Raw genomic sequence first — 21,575 nt, 5'->3', positions numbered from 1 at the left:
GTGGCCCCATGTAAATGAGAGCCAAACGTTTCTTCTTAGGTACACACTGTACAATTTGGAGTGGGATCTGTATAACCAAGGGAGGGACCACAGGCAAACAGATCGTGCAGATTGACACAGATTAAATGGTGAACCATTTAAAAATGTGACATTAAAAGTGACTTGTCTACCTGCCCCATTGGAACACAGATGACAAATTCAGGATTCTGGGACAGAAAACGTAGGACAGCACACAGCAGCCTGTGGTGGTGATAGCAGAGGCCACTGCTGACAGTGCTGCCACGGAATTTCTGCATTTTCCTGGTTTTGTGGTGTTTGTAGGTGACCTGCATGGCACCCTGCAGGGCTGGGGCCCATACGCCAGCTGCTCCACAGGACAGTCTGCAGGTGAGTTTGGTCAAATAGCTCAAAGTATTGTGGCATCTGACTTGGAGAGTTTTAGTAAAAACAGCCATTTGGCTTCGTTTTTCTCAGGATCCCATGGCCACAGACCCCTCCTGAGGCAGTGCAGGGCTGGGTGTGGGACCAAGGGCTGTGCCAGTGGGATCATTGCTGAGGAGGGGGCAAAAAGCACTACAATAGTTTGGATTGAAAGCACTTTTCAAGATCAGCTATTCTAAACTCCTGCCATGGGCACAGACATCTTTCACTAGATCAGATTGCTCTAAACCCCATCCACACTGGCTTTGAACACTTCCGATGATGGGGCGTTCAAAGTTTTTCTGGGGACAGTTTTTCTAAACCTACCCTCTTTCAGTTTAAAACCATTGCCCCTTGTCCTGTCACTACAGGCCCTGGTAAAAAGTCTCTCTCTCTCTTTCTCTTTCTTATAACCCTTCTTTATATACTAGAATACTGCAACAAGGTCTCCCTGGAGCCTTCTCTTCTCCAGGCTGAGCAACAGCAACTCTCAGCCTTTCTTAGCAGAAGAATATCACCTTCATGGCACTCCTTGGGATCTGCTCCAACAGATCCATGTCTTTCCTATGTTGGGGACCCCACAGCTGGACACAGTAGTGCAGTACTAACAATTCCACTATTAATGGAATATCATGTCTATTAACAAGCACAAGCCCTTGCTATGGATCTTGCCTGTCTCAGGCCCCTTTGGCTTTCAAAATGCTAATTCCTGATTACTCTGAGAGGGGACATAACAGGCCAACAACTGAGCGTCGTGTAGGCAGTTAATCAGGCCTCACGAGGCTTTGGGGACACACATTTCCCCTGTAATGCGTGTAACACCCAGCGGTACACACGCCCAGCCCCTCGAGGGCCGCAGCCGCCTCAGCCGCCCAAGATTTCTGATTACTCTGAGAGGGGACACACGAGGCGGACAACAGAGCGCTGTGTGGGCAATTAATCAGGCCTCACGAGGTCTTGGGGACACACATTTCCCGTGTAATTCGTGTAAAAAACACTCCGTGGACTGCGCGGTCAGCCCCTCATGGGCGGGGGCCGCCTCAGCCGCCCAAGATGGCGGCGGGGCGTGAGGGGTGTGGGTAAGGGGAGGAGGCGGCGCACGACGCCCCCTGGCGGCCGAGGCGCGGCGGCGCCCTGAGCCCGCGCGCGCTCCGTAGTGGGGCGGGCGGGGCTCGGGAAAGCGCCTCCGGCACGTGACGGGGGGCGGGGCGGGGCGGCCACTCCCACCTCGGGGGGGCGACCTGTGGGCCAATGGGCGGGGGCGGAAGCGCGGGGGCGGGGCCGGGCGGTGCGCGCGCGCCCCGCGCCGCCCCTTCCCGCCGCCGCCGCCGCAGTGTGTGGGGCGCGTGTGCGCCGCGCCCGCCGCTCCCGCCCCGCGCCCCCGCCACCCGCCGCCCCCGGCACCCCGACCCTCCGCCGAGGTAAAGGGGCAGCGGGGACGGCAAGGAGGGGGGGGGGGGGGAGGGTGAGGCGCGCCCTGGGGCAGGAGGCCGGGGGACCGCGGCACGTGGCGGGTCCCGCCCGCCGCGCACGTGTGCGGAGCGGGGGGGGGCCCAGCCCGCGCTCCCCGGGGTGGGTGGTTGGGGCCGTGCCCGTATTCCCCCCGCCCCTCCTTGTTGCCCCGTACCCGTTCCCCTCTCCCCGTCCTGGCCTTCTCAACCGACCTCCTTCTCTCTGGTTTCCCCGCAGCCCCCCCTGCCCCCCCCAGCACCGCCATGGCCGACGAGCTCGACTTCACCACGGGCGATGCCGGCGCCTCCTCCACCTACCCCATGCAGTGCTCAGCGCTGCGCAAGAACGGCTTCGTGGTGCTCAAGGGGCGCCCCTGCAAGATCGTGGAGATGTCCACCTCCAAGACGGGCAAGCACGGCCACGCCAAGGTGAGCGCTGGGCCCGCAGTTTGTGTTCCCGGCCGGCTGGCAGGGATGGGTGTAGCGTTTCATTTGGCTCTCTGTCTTGCCTTTGCCTTTCTCGCAGCGGCGTCTCGCGTGTCTCGTCGCTCCAGAGCTGGCTCAAGGGTTTCCAGTCATGTAAAGCAGGAACGATTGAGGACGGGGGCGGGGGGGTGGGGTTAGGTTTTTTTCTCCCAACTTTAACGCGTTAACGCTTTTTGAAAAAAACCCAAACAAACCAACAACAGAAAAAGGTTTAACGCTGATAGTGACAAAACCAGTTTCTGTAATGGGGGTAGAGTAAGTTCTGGAAGGGGGGCTGATGAAATCACTAGGGCGTGGTTGGACTGTGCTGTCGCTACCCACCACAGCACTTTTGTGTCTGCCCGTGCCGGCACTCTCACTGTTGTAGTGCCAGACCAGAAGGGCCCGTGCCGTGTTACATAATCCGGAGGGCTCCGCGGACACTCAGTACTCCCTGGGCCTGCTCTGGCCCTGTTTTTGCTGCCTTTGCCTCGCAGCTCTTTCCTTTTCCCAGCACTGGGAGAGGAGTGCCTTCCCCCTCCTCTATCTCAGCAGGGCCGTTCTCAGCCGCTCTCTGGGGCTGCTGCCTGAGCAGTTGGCTCGTGCAGCTGTCCAGAGCTTGGAGCAAGGCTGGAATCCCCCTCATTCATTCAGCCACTCTTCAAGCTGGATATGTGAGAGTTTAGAGACAGATCTGTTACAAGCACAGACTAATGAGATTTTTAAGTTTCCACAACCTTGTGTGATATGTGTAGGTGGGTAGAGTATTTGGGATTTGTCAAAGCTAGAGTATACCAAGCTCTTGCCAATTTTTTCCTTTCTCCTTCCCTTTTTTTAATAGCTACAATTTTCTTAAATACAGAAACGTGTAGAGGACTCAAGAAGAGCCAGTTAAACTGGCCATGTAAGCTCCAGCTGCAGTGGACAGTGCAGCAGGCAAAAGGGAGATGGGGACTGCTGTGATCTCTTTGCATGACCACCACTTTTCCCCTTAACCTCTGCATTGTCATCGATACTGTTGTGTTTCTCAGAACAGCTAGAACTTGAAATACACATTTTGTTAACCTCTGCACGCCCTGAGCTTGCTGCTGTAAATCTACAGAAGGCAGTGAAAGACAACAGTTATCTTGTTCTCATGTAGGGTTTCTGTAGTGTTCTCTTGAAGGGATCAAGAGGCCTCCTCTCGGTGTAAGGGATGTTTCATACCACAAGCAAAGGGTCTAGGTGGAATCTGGGATTGCACATGATCTCTTAGAAAGCTGTGTGAAACCAGCTATCTTAGGCGCCATACGGCAGTGGCATGTTGCTTCTGTAGGACCAACAGTAACTGAAGTTATTTTTCTACTCTTACAGGTCCACTTGGTTGGTATTGATATCTTCACTGGTAAAAAATATGAAGATATTTGCCCATCGACTCATAACATGGATGTTCCAAATATCAAGAGGAATGATTACCAGGTGAGTTAACAGTTATAAGGGGCTTTATACTCTTAATACCACATGTAAATTCTCTTTATCCCCAAATTTGCCTCTCAATATCGTTGTCAGAATTAATAGAACTTGCTTTTCTAGACATCTCATACCTAAACTCATAGCATTTACTGAATTGTTAAGACTGTCAAAACTCACTGATAAAGAGGGAGCTCCTTAGTGTATTAACAGCCTCATGTTACAGTAGTAATCTTTAAATGTGACGGGTAATAGACATAATTCATAACCGTGTTTTTTAACTATTGTTATAAGGTCACTTCTGTGTTCTTTGTGATACTGGCATCCTTTAAAATATGGAGAGAGGTTATCCCTGCTGCCAGTTATTATTAGTTAAAGGATAGCCAGGCTCTCACTTTAGGTAAATATGAATCAAAGCATATATTGTCATTTATAATTTCGCTCTTACATAGGGTAGATGAATCCCCAAACAGTCTTAAACTGTATCTGATGCCAACTCTAACTTGCTACAGTGTTTTCTCCTCCTCATGTGGAGCTGGCTTTAGCTGATATCAAATAATTTTGGTGCTCCTGAAGTCTGCACTGAAATACCTGTATGAAGGGAGCTCAGCAGGCTTCTGTAATGCCTTCTGTGGTATGGATAGTGAGCTCTTAAAAGCAGCACAGTTCAGGTTGAGTTGTAGTGTGTTCAGTATATTCCCATTGTATTGGGAATAGTTCTGGTCGGGAGTTAATACATCCACATCATCTGGAAAGCTGCAGATGATTGACAAAGCCCAAATCCAGTGTTTTAGCAACTCTTCAAAACAGCTGATGCTGTTGGAACATAGTGTGACCAGCCTGTCTTAGGGCTCAGACCTTCCAAGAAATTCTTAATGTTACCTTGGTGGTCTTTCTCCATTTCTTGGGTTGATATTGCTACTGAAATTCCTGCTATTTCTCAGACTTGTTAGGGTAGCCTTTGGATTTACTGTTACATGTTCCCAATTCCCCAGCCTGCTCTGTCAGAATAGCCATTCCCCTTAGCTCAGGCTTTTGGTTAGGCTGAAAACAGCATTATAGAAGTGGTCCATGACTTGGTGGATGTTTAATGTAAATGACAGCATCTCACTGTAGAAATGCAGGTGTGGAGGTGTACAGTTATCCTGATGTGTACTTTGTACACTTCACACAAGCAGTATTGTTCAGTGAACACTGTTCCAGTTATTGTTTCTAATTCACAGATAAAGCTGAACCAGTGACCTGGAAGCAGTACATTTCCTAAATCACAAGGATGGGTTTTGCAGTGCCCAACATAGTAGGAAGTAACCAGCAGATTTCTGTTGGTTCTTGACAGCAGACTGGCCTTTGCTACAGTTGCCCTAAGTCAGCCCACTAAACTTATTAAAAACTGACTTACAGAAGGTTCTTAACTGTTACAAACACAATACTAAAGAACTGTTGTAACAGGTAGAGTTCACTGCTTTCTGTTTACCTTCAGCTACTACCTGTTAGTGACTGCTGATGTTAAACTTCCTAAAAATGGCCTTCTCTTCATAGCTGATAGGCATTCAGGATGGGTATCTCTCCCTGCTGACGGAAAGTGGTGAAGTTCGTGAGGATCTCAAGTTGCCAGAAGGGGATCTCGGCAAAGAAATAGAAGGAAAATTCAATGCCAATGAAGATGTGCAGGTGAGTATGGAGGGCAGACAAGAACAGTTATGGCTAATTCCACTTGATGATGCAATGAGGAAGTCTTATTCTGGTATTGACCACTTGTATCTCTTTGTGAAGAGCGGGTTAGAGGGGTGGGAATTCACCCTTTGAGATGCAGAAGGACTTTCGTAGTGGAGTACTCAAAAGAGATGGGATAGATACTAAAATGTGATAGTCTGTAGCTTCTAAGAGCACTTCCTGTGGCATGGTCTGGAGCTCACCTCTGTGTCTTCTCTTCCAGATTTCTGTCATAAGTGCAATGAATGAAGAATGTGCTGTAGCCATAAAGCCTTGCAAGTAAAGAAGATCGCCAGGCTCGGGCAACTGCTCAGGTCTGGACAAACCACAGATCTATAAATTTGGTTCTTATTGTCACCAAAGCTCTGGCCTTCACAAGCAACCTCATTTCCTTTTTGAATTGTTAAAAAGCAGTGCTGGATTCTGGATTAGTGTTGCAGGCTAACTGGCAGTTTTCAAAATCACTGAGATTTTAATTCCTTAATTGTAACTATTTTAACATTCCTGTGGGTTTCAGCTATGGATCTAAGAAACCAATCAGGTGTTACTAGTGGATATATTTTTATTTGCTTGAGCAAAACAGTGTTTGTCTGTATGAACAGACAAAATACAGTATTCAGGGGCTTTTAGATAAGCTGGTAGGTATCTAGGATTATAAAGTGACCTAGAGCACAAATAGTATTTTTCTTGACATCTTTAGGTAGAACTGACAATAAAAGTAGCCTTTTTTTTTCTTTTTTTTAAAGCTTAAGTACTTTGTGGATTGGGACTCTTGCAGAACTGTAGGTGCCAATCACAACTTTTAGACCAAGAAACTCAAGTGATCAGAAATGCCAGCTGGCTTGACCAAGCCCCAGTGGCCATGTGCAACTTAACTGTATTACCTCTGTTTTCTTCTTTGCCAACTTGTTGGCTTATTGTAATGATAAAATGGTTTTAAAAAAAAAAGCCTACCTGTAGTTTAGGCAGGCAATTGGAATATTGGGTAGATAAGACATAGATAGGTCAAGGGGACACAAAGGTGAGAATGGATGTTAAAGCTATAGACTTTCACTCGAGGCCTTTGTCAGACTTGAAAAATAAAATAGAAAAATGCAGTTCAATTGCTTTCCTTTATTATATTTATCTTAAAACTATAAAAGGGTGACAAACTCCATGGGAATCTGTTGCAGTGCTTCCAGCTTTAGGTTTTAACCTTCAGGTTCAGACCATATTTTTGTAGCACAGGGACCACATGTTTTTCAAAAAGTGGGACAAACTGTAGCATTGAGCCTAAACTAAATGCATGTGATTCTTTTTAAGAAAAAAATAAAAAACTATTGTATTTTCAAAATATAAACTTGACAGACGATACCGAACAACCATGGCTTAACTATAAAAGTAAAACACTTGCTACCTAGTTAGGAAAGCTGGCTCCTGTCCTAGAGAGTTCTGAGTCATAGCAACACGCCTGCATGCCTCTAACTATATAGTAGCTTAACAAGGCTTCACAGCAATAGTTATGGAAGGATAATTAGCCTGCTCCTGTTTAAGGCGTTCAGCTTGAATTCTAAGACTTAGTGACTCTTCGCGAGTGGGAAACTTCCTTAGTCCATGGATCAGACCTCTCTTCACAGTTGATAAATCGTTCCATGAACTTGCCTTAATCTTCAGTGGCTGGTGGAGGATGAGACGTAAGCTCGTGGCTTGCTGCCCCAGACAGCACGCACAACTCGCACCACTGGCAGCGAGAGTCAGGCTTCACGCTGCTCTCAGCTGCTTCAAATGTGTTCAGCTTCATAGTTTGTACTCTCTAGTCCCCGAAGGGCTCGTGGCAACTGTCCTGAACTGCCCTTGGACACACCATGGCAGGGCTTAGCAAATGCAGGTGGCAAAAACATGCATTTCCCACAGACTCCTCGCGCCAGGGAGAGCAGTACCAGTGATGGTAAAGACAGCAATAAATACACTCTGGTAATAAAGCACAGTTACCTGGGACACCTGGCAGAAGCAGGACCTGCCTCATGCTCTTGCCTAGCACAATACATGTTGCAGGTGAACTCTGTAAATAGCACCTTGACTGAAATGGCAAAGCTGCTCTTAGAAGAAGCTGTAGATTGTAATGCCTTCAGAATAGTTCTGAAGCGTGTGTGGAATAGGCGAGGCTACTCTGCACTATGCTCATTCCTGCCTCTCCATTGGGCTGGTACCTGGAAGACAGGCTTTGTTGGCTTTGGAGGTGACTAAAAGCACTGATGATAGTGCTGACAGCAATTTGAGCTGTGTGGTGTCACATGGGAGGTCATAGGTTGCTATATCAAACTAATGCAAGTTCTAATGCTATCACCATATTACAAATACTTCTAATATGCTTGAAAACTGTGAGACTTGAATTTGTCCTTGTTCTTGGTAGTGTTTTAGTCTACTTTCAGATGCCTGCCTATCCTCACAAACCTTGTTGGAAGACAGGTATTTGATGCCACTAGCTCACAATCTGAGCAGTTACTCAGACTAAGCTCTCTGGGACCAGGGCTGGTTTTAGTCCTGTTCCTACAAGCGGGGTTCAGGCCTGACTGGAGTTTTCAAGTAATACAGCAATCTAAAGATAGAGGTTTTATGACCTCCAGCTTGCTAGAAGAGCCCTCCTTGGGCCTTTCAGACATCCTTCTATTGCAACCTTCAGTTCTGCAAGATTTAAATGGTTAAGTACTTCATTATAGGTTTGTTCTTATATACTTAGTTGTCTTTTGTGAAGCACTTCAGACACCATGGAAGTGCAAAGCATCATGCATGAAGCTTCCCATATGATAATACATAAGCATGTCTTAAGCATAATCTCCAAGTTTCAGTAAGGTTAAAAGTTGCTTCTAAACTAGAACATGTATTTGAGGCATTTTTTTTTTCCAAACCGAGATGTTTCAGTTTCCTGTCAGAATCGTTGCAACAAACTTTGTTTGTGATCAGTAATCCATAGAGGTGTGTATTTTTAAGATCCATAACCAAGTGCTTAGGGAAGTTCTTTCATAGCTTTGCTTAAAAACAAATCTTACCAGTGTATTTGTTCTGTATTACTGTCTTAACACTTAAATTGTGTCAAAATCATAAACTATAAACTTCTGATAGCTGGTGGCAATTGCTTAAAGGCTGTGAACACAGGGAGGTGATGAGAGGTGTTTCCACTCTAAATAATGCATTTTTTTATGGCTCCTGTTCATTGAGTTTCTCTTACTACTTTACACAATTGGAAAGACTGCAGTGTTTCCTGCCTCAAATGTTGGCAAATAATACTTTGAGATTTCAATAGATCCTTCTAATTTTTGCTTACAATGGTGGTTTTTCAACTGGGCTCTTGCTGGTTGAGCCATGTTCTCAGGGCTGTTTTTTTTAAGAAGTTAGCTGAAGTTCATTGTTTCTCTTGCAGGTTTTTGTAATCCACAGTGTACCCAGAAACGGTGCACGGTCTGTAGTTTCACAATGCAGATAATTTTACATAATCTGTAAAGAAGTCAAGTTTGTTGACAGTTCAAACTCTTATGGTTGCTGCAGGTCAGTCTCACAGAACTCAAAATTCAATAAATCCCACTTTTTTTCCTTTTTTTTTTTATTTTATTTGGTTGAGTAATTAGAATGTAGTTTGTTACAGTAGAACTAAATTCAGGCTATTAAAAGAACCTTGCTAAGGATATTTTGAGTATCCACTGGGAATGTTGTGAAGGTGTGGATCCTGGAGGCGTGGTGGAGCGATCAGCATGGAATGAGGGGGTCGGGAGCCTCTCCAGCACCTGCAGCCCGGCCCTACAGGATTTGGCACCTGAGAGTGACTTGGTTTGTGAACTCCAAGGAACTGTTTGCTGTGCTTTGCTGTATCGCAGAAACCCTTGTTGTCCTGTGCTGTCTGTTGTAAGCAAACCTGTCTTCTCCGAGGGAAAAGGGGAGCGACGGCCACGGCCACAGCTGGAGTTACGGATCATGGGACAATCCAAACCCTGCTCCCGGCCTGAGTGGCTCCCGCGGCTCTCTTTTGGAAGCTTGTGTTCTCAACACCATGGAAACGATCAGGGGAAAAGAGATTTGTACGTGTGTGTTTTGCTCCAGAAATAATAATAATAAAGGTGTCAGTGCTGTGGGGAGGCTGGTGCTGGTTACACTGAACGGGACCGCGGTGGGGGCGCGCGGGGGGCTCCGGTAGCCCGTTCCCTGGGGTGGGGGGTGGAGGGGGAGACGCGCGGCTGCGAGAGGAGCGCGCGCGCGCGTGCCCGCCCCGCGGGAATAGCGCCGGGAATTCCATGTGGGATCCCGTCCCCGGCGCCGCCATGTCCCCGGGAGCGCCCCCGCCTCCCGGCGTGCCGCGCGCGCCGGCGCGGTGACGTCACCGCCGGCGGTATAAAAGCGCCGTTCGGCCACGGCCACTTCCTTTCAGCGGGAGCGGCGGGGCGGGAGCGCCATGGCGCCGGTGAGAGGAGGCGGCGAGGGGGCCGCGGGGGAGCTGTGGGGCGGGCGGGGGGTCCGCGGCTGGCCCGGTGACAAGCGTGGGTCTCCCCGAGGAGGCTTTGAGTGGGGGGCGGCCGGGGGTAGGCGGCTGCAGTGAGCGTCGCTCGCCGGGAGGTGGCGCTCCCGCTGCCCCGTCCCCCCTGCTCCGTGTTCCCCTCCCTAAGCCATGTGTGACCCCCTGTGCCGTGTGTGTCCCCTCCCTTTCCCTCTTCGTGTGTCCTCCACTCCTCCCAGTGTGTCCTCCGACAGTGTGTCCACCCATCCCTCCCCTGCAGTGTGTCCCCCCCGCCCTGAGTGTCCCCCTCTCCCGCCCTGTGTCCCCCCACTGCCGTGTGCCCCCTTTCCCCACAGTGTGTCCCCCATCGTGTGTCCTACTCTGCCGTGAGTACCCCCTCCTCCATCGTGTGTCCTCATTCTTCCCCTGCCATGTCCCTTCTGTGCCGTGTGCCCCCACCACCCCTTTGCTCGGATAAAAGCTTTCTGGCACGGTTTCTTAATGTTGGTTGTTTGTTTTTTTTTTTTTTTTTTGTATATGTCTGTCTGTTTGTCTTAGCAAAAAGACAGAAAGTCTAAAAAGTCCACCTGGAAGTTCTGCCTTGACCTGACCCATCCTGTCGAAGATGGAATTTTTGATTCAGGGAATTTTGTAAGTCTTGGTTTTGCTTGTACTTGTGACAACTAGTATAATTAAAGCCTTATTACAGTAGCTGAGTTACACCTGAAAAGCTACATTCTTGATTAGTAAGATCAGCAGCTGTCCTTTAAATTATCAGCGCTTTTACGAAGTTATTTGGCTTTAGTTGTCTTTTATAGACAGCATAGTTCATACCTGTCCATGAATATAGAAGTGTTTAAAGTTCTGTTTTAACAAGGGAGTGATATTTTATAATCACATGCTCTAAAATCTTTCTGCATTGTAAATACTTCTGTGAGGACATGAGTAAACGGTGGTTTTTAATGTTGCTGCATGACTAGGGTCCCTTCCCTAGTTCATACCTAGGGTGCCATTCCCTAGTGTTCTCTTTCTTTGGTGTTGAAACAGGAACAGTTCCTAAAGGAGAAGGTTAAGGTCAATGGTAAAACTGGGAACTTGGGCAACACTGTTCACATTGAACGTCTGAAGAACAAGATCACGGTGACATCCGAGAAGCAATTTTCCAAAAGGTTGGCATGGGTTTCCTTCTGTTGTGCTTGTGATAGAGAGTTTTGAACTGTTTTATGTTGAACATAAAATCATAGAGTCATTAATGTTGGAGAAGATTCTCAGGATCATCGAGTCAAATCATAAAGCTAACACTGCCAAGTCCACCACTAAATCGTGTCCCTAAAATAGCCATTAATATTCATTTCCTGCTTGCAAAAGGGATTTCAATTAGTGCACTTCTGATACTTAGAGAGGTGTCAGCTCTAACCTTCATAGCACTTGTAAATATTATTGAAATATGTAATTAAAACAGATTTATCCTATTAGATATTTTAAAGACTGCTTTTTAAAACTAAAGGCTTGATTGCAAATTAAGCTCACTCTAAGCATATTAATACAAATACTCTGAATAGGTCTCTGGAAGTGTATCAAGGGAAGATGGACCTTTAACAGGGTGGCTGTTTGATTATTTAACTGGTTGTATTAAAGTGTGTGTGTGAGATATGTGTTGTTGCAAAGACCCCCATAAGTTAAATGAAGCCTTAAAGTGCTATTTTTTTTAGGACACAACAGATGAGTGCACTTATCAGAGGTACAGATCCTTCCCTCCATCCCCCCTTTGTTTGCTGATACAGATGCACCAGAATCTGTTACATTGAACCAAGGTTTAGAATCAGTTCTCAAGACCAAGGCTTAAAACCACTTACCAATGCTTTTCAGTTACTGGCATTTTGCTGTTTAGTCAAAAAACAACAAATAATAAATTCTTGCATATCTATAATGAAAACTTGCTTTTATTACCTGTTACACAAAATAATCTTCTGTTTCTGGGTGTGATCAGTGTGTCTTGGGTGGAGTGCAGACAGCAGCAAGGGTTGTTCAGAGAGAAAGTTCTGACATGAAATTCCTGTTTTCAAGGTACCTCAAATACCTCACAAAGAAGTACCTCAAGAAGAACAACCTGCGGGACTGGCTCCGCGTTGTGGCGTCGGACAAGGAGACGTATGAGCTGCGCTACTTCCAGATCAGCCAGGATGAGGAAGGCTCAGAGTCCGAGGAATAATGGAATCCTGGCCTTATGCTCAACACAGAGTACAAAAGACTAGAACATCTATTTATAAGAACACTTAACTTATTGGTGAATAAAGATCTTGTACCCTGTTTGACAGAGCATGGTTAGTTTTCTAGTATTTTTCTTTAATTAAAAAGCAGCTACGGGGAATGGTTTGATTTGCAATTTTCCTTCCATTGCCAGAAATCAGCTGGTCACTTGGCACCAGTGAGAGTCACAGTAGGAGAATACTGAGCCCTTTGCCCAGCACACCTGTGGGACAGTTAGATCAGTTTTTAATCATATTGGTACAAATAATCCTGGAGCTTTTTGTGACTGAAAGTACCAGCTCCTGCTAATTTATGTGGAGCTATTGGCATAATATTTAATAAAAGCTTACTTTTAATTATTTTAGTTAAAAAACAGGCTTACAAATTGTACATTTTTTTTTCTGTGTGATTTACCTAATTCATTAGTTGGTTGTAGTATTCCTGTGTATAACCACAAGTCAAACTCTGGTATGACAGAGGTTTGTTAGCCAGATTTATATTAGATTGATTGATAAGGGGGAGACAAATCTCATTGCCAGCATCCAGCTAAAACAACTTAAAAGAAGCAATGAGATGTCCTTTAATATTGACAGTGACTGAATGCCATAAAATCCATACAGATGTTTTTACTGTCATGATGTGTTTTACAGCTCTTATATTTGACTTCTGGGATTATTTTCTTAATACAAGCATTTCTTTAGTACAAGTGGAGGGTTTTTCATTGAAACACAAACCACTCCTGTAAAACAGTTCTTCTGTTTGTGTAATACCAAGAGAAATTTGATGAATTTTCACTATGAAAAAGTATTTGTGAGCCTGCAGCTGCAGTAACTGTTGCATGTGGATGCATTTCAGTGCCATGTGCTGTTGGGCTGATAGTGTCCTCTGCATGTGATTTATTATTAATCTCAGGTCCCAGAGCATTGGTGAAGTCTGGAATAAGTAAACATCATAAAAGAGGGATGCATGTAGGCTCTGATATTGATTTTTGTGCTTGAACAAATCTGCTAGTTCAGGCTGAAGTGTGCCTACTAAATGGTTTGATTTCTTGATGATTTTTTAAAATAAATTATATCAGCATTGTTTCTGCTGGCAAACCTCCGAGACAGTCTAGTTAGAGACTTGTCAAAGCACAAAGCAATGCATTAAGGGTCAAATGGCACACACTTTGGCTACCTAAATCTAAATGAGAAGTACAGAAGGGGAGATGAACATTTTTCAATGTGCTTGAGCAGCTGTTCCTGACGGGTGGCCCAGAGAGAGGAAAGGAAGCAGCAGTGGAACAACAGCTACTTGTGTCATCTCTGCCTTGCTGGTTTGTTTCATTTTGCTGTCTCAGAGGCAGCAAAAGGAAGGCAGCAGCATGTGGCTGCCAGACAGATGTGTTGGACTTCATATGCTTCAGTGGAAATAAAACACTGGAAGACCTGTCCTGATCTAGGGCACTGGGTAATGCTGCCTTGGAATTTCCCACCGGAGAAAAAACAGGCAGTTTTGAAGCAACAACTGAAGGTTCTTACTTTTCTGTAATTCCAAAGATCACTGATGCTGTTAAAAAGCATTTACAGTATTAGTTCATACTGGGTTGAACAAGCCACGTTTTTCCCCATAAACTTACAAGTATTTGTAAAACTGATCTGTTTTCTTTGCTGCAGGAAGTTAAGCAAAGGGCCTGACTTAAAGAGTTGTGTTTCAAAACACACCCCCACCTGGTGTTTCAGAGTTGTGCTTTTATGTGACAATACATCCTTTATACCTCACTGACACGACAAACCTGTTGTGATTAAATGGAACAAGCACAAACAGAATCGGAGCTAATGGGATCATGGTGCCTTGTTATCCTTCCTTTCAAAGCAGGCTGGCAGTGTGGTTGTACAGCCGAGCAGATACAGATTGCCATTAGTCAGGAGAGAGGGAAACAAGGCCTGGGATTGCAACTTATTTCCTAGCTGTGTTTGGAGGAAAACTGCCAAAGTGCTTATGCAAGTTGTATTACTCCCTGAGCTTCACTGCAGTGAGGATGGAGCCTTGGAATTCCTTACTCTGATGCTTGAAAATGTTGGTAACCTTTGAAAAACCAGAATTCTGATTAACAACTGTGGATCTACTTAGCAAATTTAGGAGCATTTTCCTTTAGGTAGCAGCCAGGCATTTTTGTTTTGTCCCTGTGTTGCTGCCCAAGCTCTGCTGTCTGTACCAAGAACCTCCCAACTCTGATTTTAGGAGCATGGGGGCTGTTACAGCTCTTATGCAGGAGGAGTTTTATGAGGTGAAGGTGCACGTATGTGTTAGGCACAGAAGCCACAAATAGGGATTTTAAATTTAAATGCAGCTTTTACAGTCCAATTGTTAAAAGATTCACGGAGAAAACTCGCTGGAGTCCACAGATGAGAACTTGACCTCAGGAAACACTTCAGAAAAATGGTGATTCTTTCATAAATTCATTTATTTCACAGCCAAAGAGGCCAGGTGTGATGCAGGTGGTAGTCAGGGAACAAAGCCTGTTATTGTTCAAATGTAAATTAATGCAAATTATCCTGATTAGAATTGAAGCAAGCTTTTTCAGAAGCCAGAGGTCAGTGTTTCTGTGATCCCTGGTGGGAATGCAGCTCTGCCCTGCTGGGAGCAGCCAGGTACCTTCCTCAGGGATCTGGCAGGCCAATTGTTTCTTTCCAACTCGAATCTGCTGTAAAATCACCAGTTTTGTTCATCTTTGTTTTGAAAGTTAAAAGATCCCGAACAGCTTGATAGTGGACAGGATTGACTGCTGGAATTTTCCATGTTTAGTGCTGGACAAGAGCCCAGAAAAGCCCTGCTTGATGGAGGGACAGGTTCTCTTTGGAGTTGCAGGAACACATGCTCCTGCATCAGCCACAGGATGAAGCTATTGGGAAAAAATGACATACCCACAGCACAAAGTTCAGCAGCCACAGAAACATGTTCCAGTCTCAGGTGATGCTCAGGGTGCTCTAGGATTACCAGAAGGGATAAGCATGAAATCCAGCAGGAGTGAGTGCTTTGAGAACACTGCTTTGCCTCCACCCAGCTGAGAGCCCTGGTCAAGCCAGAAGTGTAATTGGGAGAGAGGAATAATCATTGCAAAGCACCAGTTGCACTGGTAGCACAGCAGATGGGCCTGGGCCAGCACCTGCCAGCTCAGGGCTCAGGAGGGCAATGGCACCATAACTCTTATTAGACTTCAGTATAGCCAAAATTTTTACATATATATGTATTCTATATTTTATAAACATAAATAAATATGTTATAAAAATATATTACTCCCCCTTTCATTTTTCAGTGTTTTTCCCCTTTATTTCTCAAAAGATGTTTTTGCTGCTCTTCCCCAAATAAAGTTGGTTTATGAGGGACATCCCACACATGTAAAATTCCAATGTCTGTCAAACAAAATGAAGAAACAGATTTCTAAGCACAAGTGGCTGTTGCCAGAGCAGCAGTAGCAGCACCACATAAGCTATTTATGTGTGAGCACAGAGAGATATTATTTTTCTGCACCACCAGTCTCTATCAGTTTTACTGCAGCAAAACTCTCATTGTCTTCCATTAAAAAAAAAAAAAAAAAAAAAAACAACCCTCACAGGATTTCACCAGTTTTAAGCATCTCTTTAAGATACTTCTTGATGTACCTGCATGTTTTCTGTCTGCTTGCCCTCCTGGCCTATAGCCCCATCAGAAAACAACTTTATTATATACCCAGAAATAGTAAGATCAGCAATAGGAAGGTAAATAATAGCAGGAAGTATCTGAAAAATGTGTCAGGGTACTCATGTATACAATAGACCCAGCATGTGGCAGGTATTATGTGCAGACTCAACAGCGTCACAAAACATCAGCACGAAGTAATTAGAAACAGAGAGGCCCATGGAAAAATAAATACTCAATAATAGCCTGGATGTACCCAGCAGCAGGAAATGAGCTTCAGTGGTGGAGTGATCTGATTACACCAAATATAGATAAAAATAAGGAACAATTATTATTTCTTTTTAAAGGCAAAAACAAAGCAAAAATTTCTTGTTGGGTAGATCAGTAGGGATCAAATTGCCTCCTTATTTTGTATATATATATGTATTATATGTATGATATATATATATAATCTATATATCTGTATATTTTATTTATCCATTATATATTTGGAAGGTTCTGAGGTTGCCCCAGCTGTCCTGGCAGGGTAACCCAGAGGGGCATGATGTGGGCATCTGCCATGGGGGCAGCACAGGGCTGCAGGACTCAGCAAGGATTCATGTCAGCACCATCGTTTTTCAGCCTCTAAATCCACCCAGCCCATCCAGCCACTCACCTTTGGGTTGCTGCTCAGCTGTCCCATGGACATGGAATAGCTAAATTCCCGTGGCACGTGTATTTTTGGCAGGGTGCGGACCTGAAACCCCTTTTAGTCTTGCCTTGGTGCTGTGGCTGCTATTTGAGCCCTAACTCACACTAAAGCAATGCTGCTGCAGAGCACAAACCATAGGTGGGAGGAGTGGCCTGGGATAACCAGGACAATGGCTACAACATGCCCCAAACACCCCTCTGGCAGGATCACATGAAGCCCTCATGGAGCAGGTTGAGAGATTTTTTTCCAAGGAGGGTGTTTCCATGACCCCTCTGAGCCTGGAAACTGCCCCAAGCAGCTTTTCACACCTGAATCCCTTTGCTCTGTGGGTTAATAAACACACAAAGTGCCACCAGCTGGGATAGATTTTCCCATTGCTGTCCATCCATGCTGGATTTAAACAAGCAATTAAGAGAGAAATGCTTTAATAGGTTATTAACAAATCTTTTTCCTTTTCTGTTTTTTTCTTTAATTAAGTAGTTTAACTTGGCAAGGCAGTTCAAACACCCCATTCCACCCTGTTCCAGCAAGCATTAAAGCATGATTAGAGTCTCCTGTTTGTTATGATGTTCTTGCCATTAGTTCAGAGGTTTGGTAGGGATTTTAAATGGAAACATGGGACAAAAGGCATTTTTTTCAGCAGACCATTGCCCACACAGTGGCTTGATCACCACACTGGTGTTCCCTGCATGCTGACAGGATGCTCTGAGCCCAACCTCCAGCTGCCAAAGCCAAAAACAGCATCAGCATCTTCTTAATAACTGGCACAGGGGGCAGGGAGAGGGCAGATGGCACTGCGTAATAAACACAGCAAGGCACACAAACAGCAGAATTGAAAGCAAATAACTAAAATGCTTCAGTTTGATACAGAAAAGTAGAATGCTTCTGGGAGCAGCACTGCCACTGGCTCGAGCTGGGGAGATCCCAGTTATCCCTTGCTCCTCATCCAGGACAGATAAGAGGGTGTTCAGCCGTCGCTGTTCCCAACCCGGTAACATTTTCCAGCGAAGCTGTATTCATCAATCTTCCTTCTTCCAGCTCATTTAGAAAATATTTACACTGTTGGCAGATAAGGCTCCTGAGATAGAGGTAATTCTGCTGACACAGCGAGCTGGGAGCTGCGAAGCCTCCGATCTCCCCAGCAGCTCTTTCACGGCTCTTCCTCCTGCTCCAGCCTGGAATACTGAGAGCCCCACGGGGATGAAGACCCTCCCCATGGCACCAGCTGCAATGGGGCACAGCATTGGGCTGGCAGAAATAACTGGCAGAACCTCTGGGTAGGCAGCAAAGGTCTGCTGAACTGGGGTAGTAGCCTGAAGCCCAGAGCAGGAGGGTCCAGCCGTCTCTCCCACCTGTGTAGCACCCACCAGACACCCCAGGGACCTGTGTTTTCCTCCCTGTACAGGCTTTTTGGGCTGATGGGTATTTGCTGGAAGCAGAGATCAAGTCTTTTTTCTCTGGATAGCCTCAGGAGTGCAGGATGTAGAGCATCTCAGGGAGCATCGAGAGGTGTGCTGCAGCTTCCGTGCTGCTGCGTGTGAGTGTTTCCATGAGAAATTATATTGGAGCTGAAAAATACGAAACCAAACCAAACACAGGAGCCTTCTAATTACACCAGCCTGGCTATTAAATGTAAATTGCCCCAGTGCTTGCTTTCAGGCCTGTCAGACCCCTGGCTGAGAGGTTACAGCCCCAGTGCCAAAAGGTCTTCACTAACAACATGGCAGCAGCAAAGTGGTCAAGAAGCACAGAAGGGCACTAAAATTTGTTGTATTGGCTTAAAAATCATGAAGTTGAATAATGAATTATTTTTTACTCTTCTGCAGTTTAAGGAGTGATATTTCTCAACTTTTCTTGGCAGGAGAGTTAGAAGTTAATTTGCTTTTTAAATGAAAGTTTTGGGAAATCGTGTGATGCCAAAGGCTGAAGTTTTAAGCTAAATACATGGAAAAAGCTGTAGTGAGTCTGACCAAAGGTTCTGGACTCCACTGCCCTCCCATCAGTAGAGGTCAGCCACACCTACCAGATTGCAGCAGCTCATGGTTAGGGACTTCCCAAGCCAGAGCTGGTGTCTCTTTGTTCAATAACCCTCTCTAGATTCCTTTCCTACTGTAAGCTTGTTCAATTATTTCTCCAAATACCAGTAATTGCCAAGCTTTCAGTTATAAAAAAAAAAAAAAGTGTATCTGTGAACCCAGCAGAAGGTGGAGCCAAACAAAGCAGGAATGTTCTGAAGATGAGATGGGCACTGCTCTCAGGGGAAGGAGGGATGCCCCAGGAAGGTGAGTTGTCTGCCTGAGCATTGCTGGCACTGCATCCCTCTGCTCCTCCTTCCTAAGCAAAAGCACATCCATGCATTAAAGCGGAATTTAAAGGCACAAGATGAGTGGGTTTCCCTACCTCCTGCTGAAGCCTGCTTGGCCCTTTGGAAGAGAAAGTCATCAATTAATTTTTTGCACAGGATCAATCTGAGCCCAAAGGCATGTGCAGAGCCCAGGGCTGGGCATAGGGATGAACATGACCATGGAATAGCTGTATCAAAACCACATGTATTTTTAACACAATTATTAGATGAAATAACTATTACTTATAATAAAAAACATACTATGTATCATATATAGATAACCTATAAATAAAATATATTTATATGTATATTTTAGGTATATATTATACATACCACAAGTATATATGTATACAATGTAATCATAAAATATGTATATATTATATATAGTATGTATAAATTATCTCTCTATATATATCTCTCTCTCACTATAAATATGTATAATTCCCAAGGGAAGGTGCCTCCCAGAGGACAGGGATGATGGCAGCAGGGTGCTGACAGTGCTGCACCACATCTGAGCTCTGATGAGCTGCGTGGTCCTTGGAGGTTAGTGGGGAGAGGAAATCTGCTTTTTCTCAGTGACTTCTGACCTTCAAACCCACTACAGAAAGCTTAGGAGGGCTCTTTTCCTCTTCCCACAAATACAATAAAGAGGCACAAAGCAACTAATGTTTTTGCAGGTGCAGAATTATCTGTTGGGAGAGCAAACTGCAGAGATTGTGACAGAAAGCTGCAACTTTCCTGCTCACCTTTAGCAGGGAGCCTGTTTCCCATATCAGCCCACTAACCAAAGAATCAAAGCCTATGAAATCAGAAACCTGGGTTTTTGTTCCGATATATTTTGGGGACCTTGTCTGCAGCTCCTTACAGAGCAATGCCATGGGCAGGAGTGCCCCGGGAGGGCTCTTTCCCAGAGTGGGATTGCTGGACCTGCTGCAGAAAGAGCATTTTGCTGCTGTGCACAAAATCCCTGGGAGAGCTCTGCTTGCTAGTCAAGAAGCCACTGCTGTCGTTTGCCTAATTCCTCTGGGTCTTTTGTGTTGCACACAGCACAATCAAAGGAGTTATGATCATAAGAATATCTACATGTGCTGTCCTCAGCTTTGCTAAGCCCCAGAAGCAGCTGGGATGCCTAATTCCCTTTAAAACAAATGGCATTCCTGTGCCAGTCCCTTCAAGATGGTTTTACAAACAGACCTTTGAGATATGAGCTCAAAACTGAGTCTTCCAGGGTGGCTCCATCCAGCACCATTACTTCGCCCTGGGGAAAGAGGGAAGATACAAGTGAGAACCAGTGCTGATCTTAGGCTAGGATTAGACTGATAGAGGGATGAGTGAACATGGGATGCAATTAAAATCCCTCCCAGTTTGCCCATTGATCTGTTTGCCAGATAGCTTCCAAAGCTTCCCAAGGTTTAAAGCTCAGTGTTTGAAGATGTGCTGTTTTGCAGGGAAATGCTTTGTTGTAAACCAGAGCCAGGCCTGGCTGCCCACACTGAGCACAGTAATCCCAATCTGGGCTGCAAATTGAGCAAGCTGCTGGTGAACTGGTCACAAACAACCTGTTGAGCAAGAGTTAGCTGTTGAAATGCTGGAGTGAATAATACCAAAGCAATGCACTCGGGAGAGTTGCAATGGGAAATCCATACAAGACAGCAAGGGCTGTTCATTCCTTATTTACCCATATATGGGACAGCTCTGTGGTTTATTCTTTTAACTTGCAATTCACTGCATGAGTGTTTATCTGAACTTGGAAGTGGAGGTTAAGCAACACTGCACTCATTTTTCCCAAAATTTCCCCAGGGTGTGACAGTGGATCAGATCCATTGCTCATGCCAGTGTGTGATAACAGGAGAACTTGCTTCAAAAGTGGAAAACGCAGCAGCAAACTCCATCTCAGCTGCACGGGGGGAAGATCAAGGCAGAAGATCACATTTTGCCCCAAATAGCTGCAGCAGTGTCCTGCCCAGGACTCCTCACTTAAGGCAGGGCATGACCCAAATGGCCCAACTCCAACTCGGATGGGCAGCAGCAGTCAGGGGCTGATGGTCCAGGCTGGGTTGCACAAAGCAGGATTATTTTAGGTTCTGTCACACTGTCTCCAAATAATTGGAAATTTGAGTTTAGTAATTAAAAGTTCTAAGGTGAATCCAGGATTATGGAAAGGAGCTCCTTGCTCGGCTGGTGCACAACATTCCAGCAATGCACAGTGCACTTTTTCAGCTGTATTCATTATGCGTAACCAATTTTACATTGCCCTGGGTACTTTCCTCAACTAACTCCAAGAATCAACACGCTGGCATGTGCATGCACATCCACTTGTACTTTCAGATTCCTCCTCTGCTCCTGTTTCTAAGGCAGTGCACTGGTGGCACCACCTACATACAATACCTTGAAGCCCAAATATTGAAGCTAAAATCCTTCAAGACCCTACTGTCAGTGAGTTTACACTTTGATTCATTGCAGATGCAAAATATGCAAGTAAGAAGCAGAGCTGGGATGCAAGTTTATCATCCACATCATGGGATGTTGGCCTATTCAGTGTGACAACCCAGGCCGACACAGGCAGAACCACAATTACTTTATGCCAAGTCTTTAAAAACCATGGAATCACATGGAAGTGATGAGATATTGCAAAGCTAGGTCCCAAGTGAAGTTGGGAACTCCTAG

General features: G+C 45.5%; 2 protein-coding genes across 3 annotated transcripts; both read left to right on the top strand.

Moving 5' to 3' along the window:
* Positions 1–1,718: 1,718 nt before the first annotated feature.
* On the top strand, positions 1,719–9,605 carry EIF5A2 (eukaryotic translation initiation factor 5A2). Of its 2 annotated transcripts, XM_064665847.1 has the most exons (6): positions 1,719–1,841; positions 2,110–2,300; positions 3,690–3,794; positions 5,325–5,456; positions 5,722–5,812; positions 8,899–9,605. In XM_064665847.1, the coding sequence occupies exons 2-5, from the start codon at positions 2,136–2,138 to the stop codon at positions 5,779–5,781; spliced, it is 462 nt and encodes a 153-aa protein (XP_064521917.1). In that variant the 5' UTR covers positions 1,719–1,841; positions 2,110–2,135; the 3' UTR covers positions 5,782–5,812; positions 8,899–9,605. The 2 variants fall into 2 exon arrangements, with proteins under 2 accessions (XP_064521917.1, XP_064521915.1); XM_064665845.1 differs by having other exon boundaries at positions 5,722–9,605.
* Positions 9,606–9,831: 226 nt separating this feature from the next.
* Positions 9,832–12,283, top strand: RPL22L1 (ribosomal protein L22 like 1). The gene is made up of 4 exons (XM_064665848.1): positions 9,832–9,930; positions 10,522–10,614; positions 11,011–11,132; positions 12,031–12,283. The coding sequence occupies exons 1-4, from the start codon at positions 9,922–9,924 to the stop codon at positions 12,173–12,175; spliced, it is 369 nt and encodes a 122-aa protein (XP_064521918.1). The 5' UTR covers positions 9,832–9,921; the 3' UTR covers positions 12,176–12,283.
* Positions 12,284–21,575: the final 9,292 nt, after the last annotated feature.

This window comes from Pseudopipra pipra, chromosome 10, assembly GCF_036250125.1.
Source record: "Pseudopipra pipra isolate bDixPip1 chromosome 10, bDixPip1.hap1, whole genome shotgun sequence".
NCBI classification, from domain to species: domain Eukaryota; kingdom Metazoa; phylum Chordata; class Aves; order Passeriformes; family Pipridae; genus Pseudopipra; species Pseudopipra pipra.
The sequence above is the reverse complement of the archived record's forward strand: the minus strand, read 5'-3'. Positions and strand labels throughout refer to the sequence as shown.

Bases quoted from the DNA above. Each gene is read 5' to 3' on its own strand.
- RPL22L1 (XM_064665848.1), top strand. The intron at 10,615-11,010 runs GTAAGTCTTGGT...GTGTTGAAACAG, and splicing joins TTTTTGATTCAGGGAATTTT to GAACAGTTCCTAAAGGAGAA. The intron at 11,133-12,030 runs GTTGGCATGGGT...CCTGTTTTCAAG, and splicing joins GAGAAGCAATTTTCCAAAAG to GTACCTCAAATACCTCACAA.
- EIF5A2 (XM_064665847.1), top strand. From the start codon at position 2,136: ATGGCCGACGAGCTCGACTTCACCACGGGCGATGCCGGCGCCTCCTCC. The intron at 2,301-3,689 runs GTGAGCGCTGGG...CTACTCTTACAG, and splicing joins GCAAGCACGGCCACGCCAAG to GTCCACTTGGTTGGTATTGA. The intron at 3,795-5,324 runs GTGAGTTAACAG...TTCTCTTCATAG, and splicing joins TCAAGAGGAATGATTACCAG to CTGATAGGCATTCAGGATGG.